At 37.1% G+C, this 23,010-nt stretch overlaps 1 protein-coding gene across 1 annotated transcript in view; it reads right to left on the bottom strand.

The window, feature by feature from the left end:
• Positions 1–23,010, bottom strand: part of MDGA2 (MAM domain containing glycosylphosphatidylinositol anchor 2) — a 786,958-nt gene that overhangs the window by 441,770 nt on the left and 322,178 nt on the right. The window contains exon 2 of the mRNA XM_058540638.1: positions 14,878–15,017. Within this exon, the coding sequence (XP_058396621.1) occupies positions 14,878–15,017 (140 nt within the window). The remainder of the gene's footprint in view (positions 1–14,877; positions 15,018–23,010) is intronic.

The raw sequence follows: 23,010 nt of genomic DNA, 5'->3' as shown, positions 1-23,010 counted from the left end.
TCCTGTTAGACAAGAGCAAGGTCAATAGATTTGCCAGCGCAAGTTAACAAATTGGCATTTTGATCATAATTGAGCTTCATCTGTAGCTTACCTACACTGATTTATAAATGAAACAATCTGCTGTAATCTGCAGCTGCATTTTTCATCATCAATGCCTAACCTGATGTTTGCATTGTTTGTATGTGTACCAATATGCATGAATTTGGAAAATGCAAACTCACCCCTAACCTGCTTTCATTATAAACCTGCAAAATGAGTATTAGAACCTGAAGCAGCCTTATTTACCAGGGTAAATGTCCCTTTGATAATTGCCTAGAAAGTGAGCCAGCATTCCCCAGGCGGTGCGTTTCTCCATTGCTATGAGGGCTGGCCGTGGCCAGTGTGCCCACAAATCCATTTTTCAATGTTCTTCTGCTCTGCTCTCTATCACTGGTAGGGCTAAACACTTCCAGACTATGTTTGCCAGACTCTCACTGGTTCCAACCCATGGATTGGCACTGGCAAGAGACTGAATGACAGAAGAAGAGGAAAAGCCTAGTGCTTGTCCATCTTCTCAGCCTCTTCTAGTCCCGTGTAACTCCTTTCCTACATAAATTGCCTCAGTTTTAAACTCAAGAGTTTTAAATAATCAGAATGGTTTCTATTTTCCTTGTCCAACTCTAACTTGATTACCATGTGACATAAGAGCCCACTAGTAACTGCAACCATCTGTTCAAGAAGAATGTAGTATGCGTCCATAGACACACACACACACACACACACACACACACAGCTTCATAATAAAATGATACAAACCAATGAAAATTTCCGTTTGTACTTTTTTTGGTAAATTATACTAGACCGCCACGTTAAGTAGTGGTAAGCCAAGGCTGTGACTTATTGTGATTGTTACGATCAGTCAAAGAGAATCAGTCTCAAGTAGATAAATGGTTGTGAGGACAGTTGTTGACTTAGATCATGTGTATGTCTAGTAACAAACCAAATGTAGTTTTCAATTTAATCCATGAACATAGCAAATCACTGGAGAGCTGGTCTAGAATGCTTATCAGACTGATAAACCTGATGTTACAAGATGTCATTGCAATATTGGAGCATTTGTCAATTCTGTTCACTAACATACTGGCTAAGGGAGTAGTTGGTCTCCAGGCAAGAGATCCAAAGATATGTGAGAAAAAGTACCTGTGACTCACCCATTCTATTTCATGCATCCAAATTCTCTCTGCTTGTGAATGAACTGAGTCTACCCTTGGGCTTTCTGTTCTGCGCCATATGAACAACAGAGGCTATGTTCCCTCAAAGGCTTCTAACAAAATTAACCAGGGCTAGCTGGCAATATGGAGTTGAAGACGTCTTAGCACACACTTTTTCAAACTCTGTTCTACTTTCTACCAATATTGATTTTTTTCCTTTTCTAATGAAAACCGGGATTCCATCATCTGTATATTATTTAGACATAGGATTATGACTTTGTAATTTGATTTTAAGCAACAAATTTCAAGCAGTGAATTAACAGGTTTTTGTCTCGTACTTTGTGAATATGTTCCAGTCACTTGAGATCCCAGTGTTTCACTGTCACATCTGTAATTAAAACTGTGCACTGCTGTCAAAAGTGGCATGGGGGGTTTAAAGTTAGACTCTGACTGAAGGGCTTTAATAGCTTCATATCACTGAGTCCCATTTCCCAAGTGTCTTTATATCCTTGCCAGGTAGAAAATAAGAAGCCACATTAAGTCTCTGAGACCACCAAGGGAGCATCTAATGTATTCCTGCAGGCGTCGAGGTGCACGGCTTCCAACAGCGCCTACACAAGGGAGTCTGAAGATTCCCTTAAATGCTTAATTCTAAGAGGTAAATGACATAGGCACAGGCAAACACAAGTCAGTATTTTTAAAAAGGAACAGAATTACTTAAAATATTGAACGATTAGACTAAAGTGATAATGCCTGCCACATTCACTCATTCAATGAACAATTAAGACCTTCCATGTGTAAAGCTTCATGTTTATGGTCCCATATATTTTATCCTCCAAAGCAGGACACCTTTGGGGACTGAGAGAGGAACCACAGCCATAAACCAGCACTGTCCCAGGCAAACCATGACAGATGTTCACTCTAATGTGATGGAAAACGGGAATGCAAGACCGGGCCTTGTTTTCTAGGAGTTTACAGTCCACCGAGAGAGATAGGAAACAAAAAAAAAAAACCAATATGATTATTCTATTTTACTATTTCTATCATCATTACCATTATTATTGTTCAAGATTTTTTTTAAGTCTTCCCTTGTATAATTTTATTTGGTCCTTAAAGAACCTTACTATATAACTACTATGACTATCGTCATTTTATACGTGAGGAAAACAGGGAGAGAGAGGATACATAAATGACCCACATTTGCAGGGCTAGAAAGTGGAGAAGGTGGGATTTGAAACCGTGCAGTTTGACTCTGGAGCCTAAAATCTCACTCACTCCCCAAAGCAGCTTCCTATGATGTATTAGGGTAAGAAGTGGCTGGGTATTCTGGGACCACATAGAAAGGGCACTTAAGCAAGCCTCTGACCAAGCAAGGCTTTCAAGAAGAGGTGACAAAGAAGCCATTTACTTGGTTTACAAGGGGAAGGGGTGCAAACAAGTGGAAGGAACAAGAAATAGAAAATCAGCAGGCAAAGTCCTGTAACTGCCTTCAAGATTAATGGGGCACGGCATTCATTATACATACAGCGTTCCCTTTAAAGGCAGCCCAGAACATGCCCAGTGAAGGTAGGAACTATCTAATTTAAAAGAACAGCTAATATATGCTATGAGTTGAACTGTGTGTCCCAAAAAGAGATGGTGAAGTCCTAACTCTCAGAATGTGACCTTATTTGTAAAAAGGGCCATTGCAGATGTAATTGGTTAAGATGAAGTCATACTGGGGTGGGTGGACCTCTAATGCGATGACTAGCGTCCTTATAAGGAAACAAAAATGCCACACAAAGACAGACACACATGTGACGACAGAGGCACAGACTGGGGATGCAGCTGAAAGCCAAGAACACCAAGGATGGATGGCTTCCACCAGAAGCTCGGAAGAGGCAAGGAAGGATTCTACCTAGAACCTCAGAGGGAGCATGGTCCTGCTGACACCTGATTTCAGAATTACAGACGTCAAAACTGTGAGAGGATAGATTTCTGTTGTTCTAAGCCACCCAGTTTGTGGTACTTTGTTACCGCAACCCCAGGAAACTAATACAATATACAATCATGCAATTCAGGTACTTGTACAAATCTGGAATTGGGGAATTGGGTTTGGGCTAATATTAGACATTAGCTGATATAGGATTTGTATATCTCATGAAATGTGTTCACATGCATTTTACGTAGTAACACATGTAATGCTTCTGTGCTATTTCAGAAAACTCTTTCCAAAATGATCTGTAAGTTAGGTTGGCTGTAGTCCATCTTCCTGATGGCACTGTGAAGTGTTGTTCAAAAGGGTCAGTTGTTCTGATTATATGGTATCAGTGCAAAAGATCCCTTAGATTTGGTACCATACTGCAGACCTGGATGCCTAAAAGTTCATCTTAATAAATACGGAATTTCTATGACACCCAACAGAGAAGGCACTAATTTACTAAGGATTTTGTTCTGCTCAAGCTTATCCAACATCATTTAATGACTTCTGCCAAAGGCAAGTAAGGAAATGAGAAGGGGCCAGGTTGTATGGATAATGCTTCCTCATGTACCTCAAGAAACAGAAAAAGAAGAAATCAATGTTTGCTGATAGAGAAAGATAAAACTGTCCCGAAAATAAATGTTATTTTTAGGTTTTTGTTAAGACCTTGGCACTAACAGAAAATCAAAGCAAAAGATTAATAATTCCTAGAAAAAAAGAGTTGACTGAGTCATTCTTAATAACTGTTGTCCCATTTTTCAGTCCTGGAAATCTCACATTTTATAAGCACTTTCCTTGTGACGCATAAGTTAACTTTTTCAGATCATAGAAAGGTTTTCATTCTTTAATGATTTTGTTTGAAGCCTCTCTGAGCATCTCAGGGAAAGGCTGTGATGAGCCTAATTTGGAATAGATATGTCCTGTTTACAACCAACACTGGTATTGACTAACAGGATATTCTTTAGCATAGAAGTAGACAGGCAGTATTTTCTACAATCGTAATTGGAATTATTAACTTAAATTTCAAACCTCAATATTTTAAAGTCAATCTAAGGAGTGCTCCATTAGATTGGAGTTTGAAAACGCCCGTAAATCCAGTTCTCTTAATTGGAGTCTAATGTCCCGGGCGGAAGTGAAGAGAGTCACTAGGATACTAGTCTTCCCGATAACTTTTCAAAACAGTTGGGGGAGATGACTATAAGTGATCATTTACAGCAGGTTGACTCATACTTTATGGATTTATCTTTATCTATACATACATGTAAGTACACATATGTATATTTACAGCATATATATGTAATAAAGACTCAGAAAAAGATCAACTAATTTGATTATCATTCTATAATGAAAAATTCACTTCAGACTATATTAAGGTTATTGCATTTAGATTTTGTTGACAGCTCAATAACGACTCATAAAAAAGATTAAAAACTATATTAAAAATTGAGGATAAAACTATGTTGTGGGATAGCTAACATTTAGAGATCTCCCCAGTTAAATAATTCCTATCTGAAAATATGTCAAGAGTTTTATTCTTCTAATAAAAATACAAAATCTAATTTATCAATGTCTATGTAACTATTTAGAACTTCTACATCAAAAGAATTGTAACTGTTTACCTTAAAATGATACATTTTAACTGTGAACAACACAACCAATAGAGTCTCAACAGAGAATCTATATGTTGATAAGCAGTATTGATTTCCCTCTATCTTCTGAAAATGCCCTAAATTTTTTGTGTGTGTGTGAGGAAGATCAGCCCTGAGCCAACATCTAATACCAATCCTCCTCTTTCGTTGCTGAGGAAGATTGGCCCTCAGCTAAGATCCGTGCCCATCTTCCTCTACATTTTATGGGATGCCACCACAGCATGCCTCAACAAGCAGTGAGTCGGTGCACGCCTGGGATCCGAACCGGCGAACACCAGGCCACCGCAGCAAAGCGTGCGCACTTAACCGCTTGCGTAACCAGGCCGGCCCCATGAAAATGCCCTGATAATTTTTAAATGCTTATTTCATGCCAACTGCTGTTATAAAATAATGGCTATGATCTTATCACTCCTACCTACGACATTTTCCATTAAAATATGTAAATTTCAAGAGGAGACATCTAGTTTCAAAATTCCACGTGATTTGTATACCTAATTATTTTGACTGTTTTGAGATCCATTTTCCAATCTCTCTGAAGATCAAATTTTGATCACAGGAGGCAAAGTTGTCATAACCAAACAGATCCTCACTCTGGATTTATACTGCAAATCTCCATCACACAAAATTCCTTGTGCAGGAACTTGCACATTTTCAATGCTTAGATTTAATTCAAGTAAAAGACATATTTTTTAAGAGATGAGGAGAATAAATTAGGAAAATATAGTCTAAACCCATGCTAATTGTATTACATAAAAGTCTTAAGAAGTAAAAGCAAAATTTGATTGAACATCATACCTTGGCTAATGACTTGCGGCTTTCCTTTATGAGTCTTCAGCAAAAGTAAAGTACAATAATTCTGAATCACAATTAAGCAACATAAGATCAGCAGTAAAGAAGAAGAAACTAGGGTTAGGTGTATAAATGTACTCCTCATTAGGTTTGAGTCCAAGACACAAGAGACTGGTACTGTCTTATTACGGGAGTGTCCCAGGAAAGAAAGTCTCAGACAAGAAATCACAAGCAGATAGTTTATTTTCAGAATTAATCCCGGGGACACAGAGTAAAGGATTGGGAACGGTGAGACAGAGAAGGAAAAACCAATTCAACAAAACGCTATTGTGCTAGTCATTGCTGAGAGTGACTGGGGCTCCATTCCACTGGGACCCTCCAAAGAGCCCTGTAGAATATGCCACAGAATCGTCTGACCAACTGGATCCTACACCCTATTGACCAAAGAGCTGCTTTCCAGAGAGCAATTAGTACCCTGCTGTAGAAAGTTTAGTTCTGCTCCAGAACCTACAGTTCTGTGCTGTGATGATCCCCTTAGGGGTTAACAAAGAACCTACACTGCATCCTTATCCTACACCAAATCTCCTGGATCGGATCCCCCTGAGCAGCAAGGCAGTTTGCACTAAAACCCAGACTTGCCGCAGAGCCCTCTCTTGCTCTGACCTCTACTTGAAACCGACAGCGTGTAAAGTCACCCAATAAAGTGACTCGGAGCAATATTTCCAAACGTAGTATATGCACCTCTAAAACCTAAAAAAAGCCTACCACATGCTCGGCCTCTTTCTTAGTGGTAGGACTTGTGAGTAGCAACAACTTTTTTATCACTTTAGATGGGACTGCCCTAGCATGCCCAAGATCATCGGACTCCAAAAATCTTCACCAATTTGACAGACCACTAAAATTTTTAGTTACTTGTTCCTCATCCTCTGGCATATCTCTCTTACTAGGCATCCAGCGTACTTGCTACTTCCTGTTCAAAAGGTCAAAAAATGACATGATGTAATCAATATAATGGACTAATATAATGTTCTGTACATTATCAAGACAATCAAGTACCCTGTGCACTGTAATGTTACAGAGAGCAAGAGAGTTAACCCTGACCCAGGGCAGAGCAGCACGTGTGGATTACTGTCCATTCCACACAAAAGCAAACTTGCAATTCTCCATGATGAGAAATGAAAAGCATTCGTGGTCAGATGGCTAGCTGCATACCAGCTAGTGTCAGAGGTGTGTCGATTTGTTTCAGTGAAGACACCACATCTGGCCCAGCAGCAGTGTTGGTTTGACTGTTTACCACAGTCCATCATCTGCCATAATCTACCTGGCTTTTTAGGTATCTTGTGTATGAAATAAATTGGGACATGATGGAGACTACCACATCTTCACTGTCAAGCCTTTGATGGTAGTACCTAATCTCTGAAATTTCTCCCGAGATGCAGTATTACTGCTGATTTAATATTTTGTTTAGGGAAAAACAGTTTTACAGGATTCCACTGGGTCCTTCCTACCATAATGACTTGACTTACTCCACAGGTTGGGTACCAATGTGAGGATCCTGCCAGCTATGTTCATCCCAATTACGCACTTGGGAGTCTGGAGAAATAACCGTAGAGCCACTTATCTGGGACAGGGCTCCATTTATCACCTGGCTTCCCTAGGCCCCCAGTCTAACTATGTTAGCATTATAATCAAATTGATTTCAGCGCCAGTTCAGACTCTTACCTTCAAGAGCCCTCAAAGTCATAGTATTCCTTTCTCCAGTGTAAACTGCTATGACAAATGGCCATAAATCCGTTTGGGGAACCATTCAGATAGCATTTTGAGTGTAAGCTTGCAGTGATATTGCTAGATCCTTCCTCAAGGAAACATTCAAACAATAAATGTTGGCTCTGTGAACTAGTTAGGTTTGGAAACTGGATGAGTGATGGTGATTCTCTATTATTGTGGAAAGTGTCAACCTCCTCCTCAACAGGTGTCATTTCTGTCTGTTTATATGAGTCAAGTACCACTCTAGTTAGCTACCCCTGTTTTACCCCTAAAGAGATCATAATCTATCATCCATCATGACAGAGCCCTGTAGATAAAGGCAATCTGGTGGCTGCTCTGACCTTGCTGCTCATTACATTATTTATATCCACACTGAGTCTGTTGGTGAAACTACTGCCATTTCAGAATCCTGTCATCTCATTGACTTTAAAGATCCTAGTTCCATGGCAGCATCTCCTACTACAACCCCAGTCTGCAGAAGTCGGTCACCTCTGAACTTCTCAAAGATGCCACTGCCCATCTGGCCAGTGTGTTTCTTATAGTGATAGGAGTGTCCTTTGGGAATTCCCTAAAAAGAAGTCTCATATAATAAATCTATGGTAACATTCACCTCCTTGAGCCTTCTGAGCCCTTCTTCAATATTCTGTAAAAGCAGTTCCTGTATCTCTACCTCACTTAGCATAAGTCATCCTGGGGTCTAAATTTCAAACAGCCATCACAACAGCATACATGACTGGGTTTAAAGATAATTAAACCCAAGTCATGGAAGTGTGCTTCCACTTTAAATTCTCCCCGGCCCAGCATCATCAAAATCCAGTTCCATATTACAGCTAGCTCAAAATCCATTAGCTACAGCCAGGCACACGGCCAAGATCAACTCCAGTGGCAGAAGCAGGAATACTCCACCTACTCTAATAGGTTACCTGCAATCGTGTAGTGATGATGGTACTGGCTTAGAATTATTAAGTTTATAGAAGAAATTATTATTTTTTATCAATGACTCAATCACAAATATGACAATGATTTACTAAGCATTTACTTTTTGCTAGGCACTCTGCCAAAGAATCTGCGTGTATTATTTCATGAACTACACTGACTAACATTTTTGAGCAAGTGTCTGGAATGTACGATAAATGCTTCTTCTAAGCATAAAGATTGTCCATGGAATTAAACAAAAGATAAACTCTGAAATAACTGTAAATACAGTTAGATCTCCTGAGGAACAAAAATGACTCTCTACATTCATGAGGATTTTCATTAAATTTTGAAAAAATTCTTTGGTTTATGCCGATGTCCTGGGATTCAAAAGTATCAGCAGTTTTGGAGTATGTTACAGGATTGAACCAAAGACAGCTTCCCACATTCTACACAAAAACCAATGGCAACAAAACTATTTGAAGGTAAGACATCAACCATCAGACAGACTGTAAGTGCTTCCTCCTAACCAAGCTATGGTGAGTACACTAACCCATGTAACCATGAACTTAATAAAGATGTGTATTGCCAGGGGATGACACTGGAGGTGTGTGTATGGGGAGGGGGGCGGGCTAGAGACTGTGAAGGTAGCTATCAATAGGAAATTTGTGATTAATAAATTTTTGGATGCTTGTCCTAAACCCTTTCCTGCATCCTATCCAAAGATTCATTGAAAAAATATTAGTTGTTTTAGTTGAAGAGTCTCGCACACAATACAGCAGACAGATCCAGTCTAGATAGATTTATCACAGATAAAAGAGTAAATTATATTGAATTCTATAAACCATGATAAGGAATAAATGAAATATTTGAAGATCTCTGATTAGATAGGAGATTCCAATTCTGCCCATTTAATTGGACATAAATCCAAAAATTTAATATGTCTATTTTTCATGTGCATGCATTAATATTATTGTAAGAAATTTAATCAGAATCAGAAAAAAATATATGGAAATATGAACCAGTATATATAAAATATTTGCAAAGGTCAACATACAGGCAGCACTAAAAGTTTCAAACTGAAGAACCTGTTACCAAGGTTTGCTAAGATTTTCATTATGGTAAGATTATCACTTTAGAATCTGCATAGAAGATTGATGAGGATAAAAACGTCAATAACTCTGCAACAGTCTTGACAGTCAAGAATACATTTATACAGCAATCAAATGACCGAATATGACTCCATTATAAAATTGAAAAATGGTCTTGCCTTATTTTTTTAATCCAAGAAGCAAACATTCCCTAGGAATGAGCTGTAATAAACCAGTAGACAATTTTAATGCTTCTTAGATTTGTGTTTTGGATATACATAATTATTTTTTAAAGAATGGTTTTCAAAAATACTTTAGTAATGAAAAATATTATTCACGTGAACTCTTACCCAGAAAGCCAACATATAAAACACATGAAAGTAGAGATGTTTGGTTGATGCACATTTTTAACTTTGTTTCGTTTTGTTTTAGAAAAAAGAGGGAAAGTTCAATATCTTGCAGCCTCCCAAATATGCATACCCAAGTAAGTCATTAAAACAAATTCAAAGACCCTCTCATCACACTGTGATTACAATAGAACCGTCTTCCTGTCTGAGAAGTCTGAAACAGTCAGTGTCCTACTGAGAAGTTCTCTGTAAAAGTCTGCCACACTTTCTACACACGACCTCATTGCAAGAACGACACAATGTAACGAAAATCCCAGCATTTATTTGGTGGGGGATATGACAAGCTCATTTTCAAATTTATAGAGAAGAGGCTAACCAAGGAAATATTGAAAAACAACCACAAAGGAGAGACTTCCTCTCCTGTATATCAAAATATATTTTAAAGCTATAGAAATTTAAATAGCATGGCCTAGTACAAAAAGGGATAATTAGAATGATAGAGAATAACGCAATTTTGTTCATGATAAAAATAGCATTTTTAATGTTTAATGTTAAACACTAGATAATGTTAAAATGTTTCTAAAAGTTCTCATCACAAGAAAAAAAATTTTGTGACTATGTAGGGTGACAGATGTTAACTAGACTTACTGTGGTGACTATTTAACAATATATACAAATATTATATGTGAATTATATCTCAATTTAAAAGAGAGAGAGAGAAAAAATAGCATTTTTAAAATGGTAGGGTGGAATGTTGACTGTCCTGTCCAGATTAGGAGAGAGGGAAAGAACAAGCAGAAAGAAAGAGAATACTAGACTAATATTTCATCCTATGGACAAAACCATTTTCTGATGATTAAATCATCAAATATATAAATAGCTGTAAGCTATTAGAAAGAAGCATACAATGTAAGATATATTGATATGAAGGAGACCTTGCTAAAGTAGGTACAAAATTTAGAAGCCAAAATGAAAAGAAAATAATTCATCTTCTATAAACACAAACCTCTGAATAAAAATAACATACACAATACTAAAAGACAACACCCTAAAATTTGCAATCTGTTTACCAGATTTATTTATGTAGTATTTGTAGAGTCCCCACAGGTCTACAGGAAGACAAGCAGTAAACCAGTAAGAAAATAGAAGTAGATAAGGAGAATCAATAGAGAAGATGTACAAATGATTGATATATTTGCATATGTGTGTGAAAATATTCTCACTGATTAAGAGAATGCAAATTTAAACTGCACTAGAGTGTAATTTACTTTCTCAAATCAAATTGGCAAAAATTTAGAAAAGATTCACTCATGCTAAGGAAATAAGTAAAAGTCATTTTCAACTTTGGCTCAATAATTCCATTATGAGGAAGGAAACTACTGTACAGCAATGCTAGCATGCATGTAATGAAGATGTACACAGACACATACACACACCAGAAGTGTTCATCGAATTATTGCTTGTAATAGTGAAAATCTGTAAGTAATTCAAGGTTAAACAAAATGGCAGTAATTACAGACATTTAGTGCACCCACACAAAGTACAATTCAGTCTCTGTGAAGATGAAGATCTAGGGTGGCGGTTCTCAAATTTCAGTGTACATCAGAATTACCTGGAGGGCTTGTTAACACACATGTTGCTGGCCCCAAGGCAGGAGTTCCTGATGTGATGGGCCCGAGAACTTGCATTTCTAACAAGTTCTCTCCAAGGATCACACATTGAGAACCACTAGGCTGGATCTACACTTGCTGATGTGGACACATGGCCAAGTGAAAAATTCTAGTCATAGAATTATACTTTTCATTATCTAATGTTTTTAAAAAATGAAAATAAAACATGAACATATATATCTACGGAAATGTACAGAACAAGGACAAGGTAATACACCAAACTATTTAATGTTTACCTCTGGGAAGTGGGTGGGAGAGTGAAAGAGAATATTCACATTCAATACCCTATTGTTTAAATCATTTACAAGAAGACTATGTTCATAATTCATTTGTTATTGGTATGATATTGGAAAGAGAGAGAGGAGGGAGGAAGGGGGGAGGAGAAAAAAAAAAGAAGGAAGAGAGAGTGGGTAGCTGAATCCTGAAATTACAGACATGTGGAGGTAATATTAGGTTGGTAGATGCACTAACAAACCCTTACCTCCTTTCTCTCTCACCTCTCCCTGTATCTTTATGATAAACACCTGTAAAGCGAAGTGGTCTGGACACAGGTCTAGCCCTTCACAACTAAAAAAAGCTCATTAACAGAGATGCAAAGGCTCCATAGAGCATTAAAACACAAAAATATTGAATTTTTTTAAATGCATCTAATTTAAAGTAGACTATAGGGAAGTAAGAACCATTTTTTAAATCTGCTTATTTTCATACCTACACATTCAACTCTAGACCTTCACGTCTAAGCATAAATTACTGTAAAATAATAAAAAGCCAACATATGTTTTATTGAGTGTCAATATAATGCTTATGTATGGTTACCATCATCGCTATCATATAGATAAGGAAACTGAGATGAGGAGAGCAGAGAAGTTAAGGAACTTCCCAAGGTCACGCTGGCAGCCATGGTGGACCCAGGGTTATCCCCAGGCAGCCTCACTCCGGTGACATGCTCTTACAACTCCATTGTACTAACCGCCTCTTCAGTTATTCTATTTCCCTTGGATACATCAATACCCTCAGGCCACTACACATTGTCAAATGATAAATTCTTACAGAAAATTTTAAATAATCTAGGGAAAAAAATGCTGCCTTAGAATACTTCTGGAAATGGAAACCTTTCTGACTCTCATTGCCATGGGAATAGGCAACAGATGAAGAAATCTCCTCAAGAACGAATGAAGAAGTTCTCTCTTCCACTGCATTTCCAACTATCACCGTATTCAGATTAGACAAAGCAGCAAGAAAGTCATTCCAGCTTCATGGTACCAGCCAAGAAAAGTCATCGTCAGGACCAACTGCCAACAGCATGCCCTTTAGTGTTTGGCCAAGATGCCAAGGCCCAGCTGTTCTGTCAGCCTTTCTCATACAGTTTGTTGACAAAGAAGAGGCCCAGTTAATTTCTCAAACAGGCAATATAAGCTGAAACTGATTCACCTGCAAATACCCGAATTACTTCCAGGAATGAAGAAATGACGATACCGAAAAAATAAATTTTTCTTAGGCTCGGAATACATTGAAATGGTTCCATAAATGGAATTGCTTAGGAAAAATAGATAAGGCAATAGTCTACTCCGTTGTTTCTGAACTTATTTTGGGTTGGCCAGAGACCAAAGACTGAACTCCAGATTGTGAATCATGAAAGGGAAGATGTATGGGGAAAATAAGAAATTTATAATATTAAGGGAACATAAGGATGGAGATAGAGGGAGCAGAAGAGCTGGGATGACTTAAAAACAGAGATAAGAAGTTGCATTTTTAAGTAAAATTTGGAGTTCCGAAGGTGCAGAATTTGGCACATTCGGTGTGAGAATAATGGGCATCAATGGTCTTCTATGGCCTTAAACTACCTCTCCTAAAGCAACGTGTGCCTTCTTTTAGGTTTGTTTGGACCCTCCTGTTTTGATGCCAACTTTTTGATTCTGGATTTTTTATTCTACGTATATAAATACAAAAATTACAATCAAATTATAACAACAATAAACTTTCTTTAAAATAATATTCTAAAATTAATGTTATCATTTTTTAATTTTAGTAAAATTATTTTCACTGGAGTCTATTGTTTTCTACATAAATTTTAAAATAAAAATGCTTTACATAGCTTCTTTGTCTATATCAAATTTTAACAATTTTTGCTTCTGTCCCTGTATGTTCAGTTTTGCAATCATTTTTTCTACCAAGTCTAATTATATTGGGTCAAATTCTGTAGAATTCAATTTTATTAGAACAGTTTTATTCTTTATTCAATTTTCAGCTAACAGCCAATGTTATAATTTGGAAATTTATCCATTGTGAATTTTAATATTTTCAATAATTTTAATTATTTTTTTATAGATTACTTTTGCTGTTTTCCATTTTAGCAACAGCATAAGTTTTATAAAACATCTTTTACTATTTCAGTTTTAGTCATGGTCTTATCTAACAATCTGTTCCTTCATTCTGACAAGTTCTTTTGCTTATTTTTTCTGTTCTTCAGGGTCAAAATGGTAGGGTTAAAACATCCTTGAGCATTAAGAAGTAAAAACGGCAGGAGTGAAAGATGAGGTTCAAACGATGGCTTCATAAAATCTCCACATTGCTCTTTACTTTCCCCTTTGTAGCTGTGTTAGCTGGATTATTTTTTTTTTCTGTAACACTAATACTGGAAATATGTGACTTTGTCTACCAGATGAGACTTCTTTTCTATCACAGTGTTTGTGTTGATTACCAATGTATATTTTGAACTAGTCAGGTTAAATATATGACAATAAAAATTGGCAATTAATGAGTAAAACATCCTGACTATTCTCTACCCATATTAAATTTTTACCTCATAGATACATAGGCTAACTATATTACCTTACCCTATAAGCTAATATACCCCATACCCTCACCCTATATACCTAACCCTGTCTTTCACTCCTACAAGCTTTTTCTTTTCTCGTTGTTTATAATTTTAGTGCCCTCTGAAAGTCTCAATTTCGGTTCCTGCTATTAAATTAGCTTATGAAAGCTGTAGCTGATGACTCTGTGAGCCTGAATGCATATAGCACCTGCAAACATCTGTTTTTCAAAGTTTTCTACGAATATAATGACTAAGAGTAAGGAAAGTACATAGGACCTCGAGCATCACATTCTTCAGAACAAACGCTTCCCCGGCTGCAATTATGTCATCATGAAATCATGTTCCACATTCTAAAATAAACTCACTGCCATATGAATTGTTATATCTGAGATATTTTTGTAGTTGTCTTTTTAACAGCTTCCTTAGAAGTGTCTTCCAAAATTCTCACAATACCAAAACAAAAATTTCTTTTTTCATCGTATCCATAGGAATACTTCAAGCTAGAGTGTTCAGCAATCACCACACTTATCCTGCATTGCATACACATGTACTTGAATTTCACACACACACACACATACACAGACACACACACATTTTAGCTAAATGTTCTAAAATGTAAGCTTTTTCACTTCTAAGAGAAGTCAAAGAGAGTTTTCCCCAATGTCACGGATCGGGACTCACCTGTGGACGTGGATGTCCTGTGACCAGACAGGTCAGTTCTAGGGTTTCTCCTTCCCGTATAGTATAGACCCTCTCGGAGTAGCGCTCCTCCTCAATGTTACAGGCCAGGCCTGAGTGCACAATACGAACCGTGGGGGGAGCTGTTGAGTTAGGAAGAAAAGAGACAAGATACATAAAAAGATAAGTCAGCTGTCTTCCCATGAATCATCCTGGTTGTAAGAGCAATTCTTATTAGACTCTACCATAGTCAAATCCATCAGTCTTAACACTTTGATCCCCAAGGGATTAAAGAGTTTGTGGGAAACAAAACTTCAAATGCATCTTATAGTCACCAACACATTGTGGAAAGGGCAAGGGGAAACGGTGCTGGGAGAAAACTGGTGATGCAGGAAATCACCATCACTATAGGACCACATGACAAAATTTGATTGTTAAAATGTGAGAGGTGGCTTCCTTTCTGAAATCCAGAATTAAATATAGTCATGGAGGTTGTCCAAATACGAGGTAGTGCAAAAGAAAGAAGGCCATTGGAAGGGAAAAAGGAATTTGAATTGAAGACATTGGCATTTTTCTGTTAATTTTATAAGCCCTATGGTGCAAATAGGAGCTAAGGAATGAGAAGATTTGGTAACCAGGAATTGAACAGCAATTTAGTTTTCAATATTCATAGACTCTTGTATTGATACAAGCAAAAGATGATCATTGAATTAAGCCACTGAAGAAGGCAATGAGTCATTGATGCCCAAGTATAAAATTCTGATTCAAGAGAGACTTAGTTCTCATGAAGCTATCCAAATTCCTAAGTACAATTTTCTCCTATTTTAGTGCCACACAGGCCAATAAAACTTGACTACCACTCACTGACTCACATATCATCAGAAACCCACTACATGCAAAAACTCTTTGGGTCATGAGAGATACTTAGATAATAAGATATGCCTCCTGTCATCAAGAAGTTTACTGTCAGATACCAGCTTCAAATTGGAGATCACCCCCATTTGTGAATTCAGCATTTTTGTTTGTAATAAATTTGGGAGTGAAGGAGAAAGGGTCATTTTAATTAAAGGCTATATCTACATGTAAAGGACAATCATCTCAAGAATTTCCTGACAGCATTCCCAACCTAAACAGCAGTATCATTAGCAGAGCCTGTAGTTGCTTAAAAATTAATGTGGGCATATTTGGAATTTTTTATTTAACATTAAAATGATCATGAATCCTATAGAATCTGAAGATGAACTTAGTGATTCTATGGAGGAAAAAAAATGATTATAAGTTCAACTTATGGGAAATTCCTTCTAGGAAAACCTGTGTTCTGAAAGTAAAAAAAAAAAAGAAAAAGAAAAAGTTTCCAATATCTAATACTTTGTGTTATACGACACAAATGTACAGAACACTCAGAGTTTAATCATTGAAAAGCACATATTTTATTGTCCTTCTCAATTTCAAACAGAAACTGAAAGATAGAAAAGCCTACTTATGGATAAGACAACTTGTTATTTCAATTTCTTTCTGGATACTCAAGCAGAGTCCTGTTCAACTTTCAAATTCAGGATCCCACTCCCCAATACCCAGCATCAAACAACATGTAAAAATTTCCAACAGTGGGATAAGAATGAAGAGTATTTTTAGAAGAGCCGTTCTCATGTTCAGTATGCACTATAAGCTCCCCAGGAACTTTTTTAAAATACAGATTTCAGAGGTATACATAGACGCCTGTTATGTGTGCATTTTTATCAAAAACCCAGATGATGACAATGACAGTGCTACTTAGACCAGATTATTAGAAATAATTTTCTGGGTCTTATAAATATTTGTTGACTTAAGGAAAATACTCCAAGAAATCAAATGTCCTTTTTCTTTTATTTTTTTCAAGTAACTAAACTTCATGCTATGCATCATTTCACTGGTTTGAAAAATTAAATGACGCTTAAACAAATCAGATGTTTTGTTTGGTCTACAAAACCAATTTATCAAAAATTTTCTACCATGTCTTTGGGTTCTGTCTAGACATTGTAATGATTTGTTTAGTTTTATGACATTAGAAATCCTTATCTCTAGTGTTTCTCTGGGTGTTCTGATATATTTCACACAATGTTTCCCACAAATCATTTCCTACAGTGATCAAATTTAAACTTCAATTTAGATAAGTAATACTAGAGAGCTACTTATTATTAAACATCTGTCTTATACAACTGTATACATATCATAGAGGTTAACAAACTGATGACAATCAATAAACACTTGCAAAATATAAATAGAAAATTTTTAAATAGATTCATTATCTTGAAATATACTTCTATGCCAAATTTAGCTTAGTAAGTGATAGCCTACATGTTTATTAATACATCTAATTATACGGTAACATGACATCTTTTCCGAATTAATTTCCACTTGTTATTTTTGTTTTAATTTCAAATCAATGAATAGTATTATTATTTTTAAGATATATCTTTCCAAAGCATCATTATGCAAATAAGTAGCTTTATTTAAAACATTTAAATTATACAGAAGGCATACTGTGTTCATTTTCAAAGGTTAATTTTCTACTACTTTCTTCTATATTTTAACACATTCTTGGAAAAGATAACCGCCTGTATACTGTAATCATGAATCTACCACCTATCTTATAGAAGGGTGGAATATTCTACCAAACTGTAAGTGTTGAAGACGTAATTTTCCCAGTATGCATTAAAATATATACTCAATACTTTAGTTGCTCAATGACAAGGTGAACATTTTGGAAGCTTCCATTCACTTTTGGTCTGCAGAAAGCTCAACTTCAAAGGTCTCAGAGCTCATCCAGGTCTATGCTCTTATCTCCAAGTTAAGGAAGTCAAGTCTGAGGACATAAGTGGCCTGGCCACAGGCCAGCAGCTAGTTGTGGCCTCCATGAGACCAGACTCAGAGATCCGTTGTTCTTCTCCCTACTTCACACTATTAAAACCATGTCTGACCTAGTTATATTAGTGTTCTAAATAACTCCAAACTAGACCTAGACTAGACGATGGGGGTAAACAATTGAGAAACTGTTCATGAAGTAGTTAGAGCACCATAAAACAACAATATAAACAGTATAACTGCTCCAAAGTTAACCAACGTAACATGGCTCCAAGTGACCATCCTGCCTCCAGACCTTGCCAAATCCATGAAATCTTACCACTGCCAAAACAATACTCTGAAATTTCTATTTTCATCCTGTCCTTTTCCTGCCTTGGAATCTATAATGTCTCCCCACAGAGTCCTAATCCCTCTACACAGCATTTAGATGCTCGGTAAAGGGTCATCATACTGACTATCCAACCTGAAATTCCACTTCTCTGTAACATCGTCCAACATCTGTGGAAAGGTAAAGAGCACTGAGATTTTAAGTGTCTTTGCTCATGATGTTCCCCCATCTAGAATTCCTAGGCTGATATATGGACCAATGTTCCTGACACCTTCTTGAATTACTTAGCAATGACTCTCTTCTCTTTTTCCGGGAGATATGTATTGCCCAGTGATTTTCCTTTTTCTTAGAATTCTAACTTGATATTAAGTCCCTCACTGCCAGGATGAGCATCATTTTTGGCATCTGTCCCACAACACAAAATCCAGAGCACAGAGTAGGTATTTAATAATTCATAATTTGTTTTAGGAAATATCATTATAATGACACCAACCTCCTATTTTAGCAAAATATCAACTATTATGGCACCGAATTTACTTAAATCAAATATAAATGCAATTTGCAGTACTATATCTGAAGCAAGACATCTTTTATCATCTGCCTTGTTGGAAAAAGCCTCAAGTCATTACCCTGAAATTGGACTAAGGGTTATGATTCCGTTTGCCCTATAGAGTTAGCAATGAATTAAAATGTTAAAATATTGCATGAGACTCATATTCATCCAAACGTGCTTGCAGCAAACCAAATCACATTACACAAGATCTTTCCTAACGCTAATCATATCAACTTCCTTAATATAAGTAAACTGGCTTTGGGTTCAAGAGGTCAGCCTAAAAGGGCAAAAGAGAGGCATTCTTTTATCTTGTTAAAGTATACTTTTGAAAGTTAAACCAAATTCTCTCTGTATTCTGTTGGAGAAAGAACACAAATAAATTATTCTCCAATGGCAACAACCAGGAGCATTCATCTCATATATAGACTTTCAAGCATATATTTATTGAGCAATTGCTATAGATCAGGCATGAGGCTGTGTGGTGGGGATGTGAAGATCAATGCTATGAGCTGTGCCCTCTAGGCACTTATAGACTATCGGGTCTGTCCAATTTATATATATTAAACAAATTACAGTTGAACAGGAGAGTTACTCTAACAGAAAAAAACTATAAGATGACAAAGCAGAACATGACTAAATCTGCCTGGGGGATTCCAACAGGTTTCACAAAGTCAGTGACAATTAACCTAGGTTTAGAAAGATGCAGGTGGTGGGAACAAAACGGAACATTCCAGAGAGAAGAAACAGTGTGTTCAAAGGCATGTCTGTAAGCAGTCGGTTAGGCAATAACTACATTAAAATGTGGTCTATGTATCTTATAATTTACTCCAAACCTTAACACTGGTACCACCCTCTCAACTCACCATTGTGTTTCCAGAAGTAGGACAGACACTGTACGTATAGCCCTGGGAATGGAAACGAGGGAAGAGATCTACTTTAGAGGTCTTGTTAGACAAGACTTGAGGATTAACTGAATGTGGGGCGAGGGAGAAGGATTTAAGATGATATTGAAGTTTATACTGTGGTTGACTAGGTGAAAGACGACGATTTTTCAATAGAAGAGCTCTTGATCACCATGGACCCCACATTACTTACAGTTGGGAGAGACTTGAAATGAGGGACTCTGAGCCCAAATTATGGAGGGCTTTGTTAGTAAGTTAGTAAGAGTGAGAACTTCGATGCAGAATGTTTTTGAAGGAGAAGATTTTTCCAGTCACAGGCACTATTCCTGAAGGACATGCTGTTATTTGCCAGTAATAGGTTTGGTATTAGAGGTTTTCTCCCCTCTAAGAACCCCAGGTAAAAGCTTTATACTTTGGTAAATCCCTGATCCAACTATTCCATGGGAATTCAAGTTGCCAGTAAAATCCTGCCACTCTTCTAGACTAGGTCAAGGTAACTCAGGTTCTTGAGGCAAGTCACAGACCTCCTGAGATGGGTAGTGTGGACAGAGGGATGCTCACTGGACCCCTCTTAGAAACTCCAGTGAAGAGATCAGTAAACAAGCCTGTACCAGCATCCCTCACACACTCTAGATTCTGTGGAGAGAGAGACAGAGCCAGAGATAGAGAGATGGAGAGAGAACATCTCACTTCTTACTGCTCTCCCATGGCTAGACACAGACAATAGACTTGGCACTGTTACTTACACTATTGACTTAGCAGTCATTCAGTTTTGCTTGTAAAGCAAATATAACAATAATCAAATGTCCTTTGAGTTTGCTATTGATTTAAGTGATTACATGCTTTCATAAAACACTTCTCAGTTTTCTACAACATCGTACATTCAGCTAATCAGCATTGCCAACTGGTCTCTTCTGCTTATTTCACAATTTCCAACACTGCATATGTGTATGGCACGTCTCAAAGACAGCGTCCTCCATTCTTCTTCTTTTCTCTCTTTCCCACCTAAGTTATTAGTGGAAGATAGTATGTGAGTCTTCTCCTCCCTCCCTTTTTCACAATGATCTCCCAATCCGACTTTTAAATCAAGTGTCGTGTCTAAAGACCTGGTCCATAATTATTCCTCTTGTTGTGGTCAACTCCTTTGCCTGATATCTTTCGTCTTAGGCTCGTTATACTCCATATGCTAATATCACAGACTCAGAGAGGGATGAGGAGAGTATGCTGATTTGAGAGAGAAGGTGAAGAAGTCAGTTTTAGATGCTGATAGTGGGCTGACCAACAACTGACAAGTGGTTCCTGGATGTAAAGATTTAGAGCTTTTAAATGGTAGTTGATGGTTGACAGCAATAGAATAGATGAAATCTCCAAAATAGAGCATTTAGAGCATAGAGTGAGAAATTAAGAGGATAATGATAGAACCATGAGGAATATGAATTCTCAATACAGAAAGCCAAGGAAAGATACTTAGCATGATTATAACATCAGAGAAACAGAAGGAAAACCAAGACGATGTGCTACTTTAAAAGGTACACAAAGAGAGGCTCAAGCATGGCGACATGCCCCAAGATGTCACTCACAACAGAGCTGTCATTTAGGAGGGGCACGGACAAAAGGTCACTGCCTTTGACAGTCAGCATGGCATTGATGAATCTGGAGTCAGATGTGGCTGTAGAGCAGCGGGGTCAAAAGATGAATGAGGTGAGGTTTGACGAAAAGGGAAGAAAGTCTTAGTAGGTCAAACATAGCTTAGGGTGAAAAGTAAAACTGCTATTGAGGTTCCCCTATGTAAAGAGGAACGATAAGTATAAAACTGCATACGTTAACAATATTATACTACCATCTCAGGATGGCAAGGAATAATTATTTACATTACAAAAACCAAACCGTAATGTTTGTATTTCCGGCCTAACTGCAACTTTTTGCTAATACCATACTATTTTTCTAGTATCGTTCATCATTCTTTTAAAATTAACTTCCCTAAAATCCCACTTTCTTTCTTTTCTTTCTTTTCTCTTTCTGTTAGTTTACTCTTTTACAAGTTTAACTTTGCCAGCTTCTGTACCACAAAACAAAAATCTCTCTAAACTGTCTAATCTCTTCTGTAAACAAAGAGTCAATCAAGTTAACCCCCACAGCATATAAATATGCTTAATCTCTTCCGTAATAAAAAATGGAGACTAAACAACCACATCCATCCTCCCGTCAACAGGCCTCCTGTCTTTCCTGTTGGTCTAGCGATTGCAAACAGCACACACTCTAACCCACACATCCGCACCTGCTGTGCAATCCGCGGTCCAGAGCAGTCTGGCTTCTGTCCTATCACTTGTATTCAAAAAAGAAGAAGGCTGAAAGATAAAAGATCACTTTGGTAAACTGCTAATTTTTTGTCATTATTTTGATCTTTTTACTCCTCCTTCAGCCTTAGTTTACCTGCCTTCACTTCCATGCAACTATAAGGATCTTTTGAAATTATACGCTTGCTCTACACTTCACAACAATATAGACTATTACTACATTTCACTATGATACTCACAACAACCTTGAACATAAACACATATCCAAACACGCACAGAAGCAAAATACAGTCAGCCCTCTCTAACCACAGGTTCCGTTATCTGGAGATTCAACTAACCCAGATGGAAAGGCTTACGACAGTTCCGTCTGTACTGAACATGTACAGACTTTTTTTCTTGTCATTATTCCCTAAACAATACAATATAACAACTATTTACATAGCATTTACGTTGTATTAGGTGTTTTAAGTATCTAGAGATGATTTAAAGTATACAGGAGGATGTGTGTAGGTTATATGCAAATACTATGCCATTTTATATAAGGGACTTGAGCATACATGGATTTTTGTATCCTCGGGGGTCCTGGAACCAAACCCCCGTGGGTACCAAAGGATGACTGTATTCAATACGTATGTCTATTCAAATAATTTCCTCAAGAGAATAGTTAAAATCCTTCTGTCATTGTCATTTTAAGTAATCCCAAATAGGACAATATCCAGATACACAAACAACATACAGATTATTTTAAATCAGCTTTTACCTCATTTGAGTTATTTGCCTCCACTGGTTATTTTGAATTAACTACTATTTCAGCATCTCTGTAAACTTATTTCCCCACTCCAGCCCCCTCTCAGTCCGTATATTTGGTTAACATTATATTCCTTTCCACTAAAGGGAAATACTTATCTTTAATTTGATGAAGTGTCAAAGGAAAGTACTAAGATCCTATTGATTGTTATGGATTTAATCAAAAGAAGATCACATCTACCTCATATGACTTTGGGGAAAGGCTCTGAATACGAAAGGTTGTGAATGTTTTGTATTATTTCCTCAGCACACGCTGTGCAGCAGTGTTATAAATTAATGAGCTGCCCTTAGAGATTCTCCAAAGCCCAAAGTAAGGTAAGAAAATTTAACCCTGAAGCCTCTGGTTTTAGAGGATAGCTATTGAGGTTTCCTAAATAACAAAAGTTGACATGATTTTTTAAGTTA

Source organism: Diceros bicornis, chromosome 5 (assembly GCF_020826845.1).
Source record: "Diceros bicornis minor isolate mBicDic1 chromosome 5, mDicBic1.mat.cur, whole genome shotgun sequence".
Classification (NCBI taxonomy): domain Eukaryota; kingdom Metazoa; phylum Chordata; class Mammalia; order Perissodactyla; family Rhinocerotidae; genus Diceros; species Diceros bicornis.
Note: the sequence above shows the minus strand (reverse complement) of the source record. Positions and strands in the feature narration are given on the sequence as shown.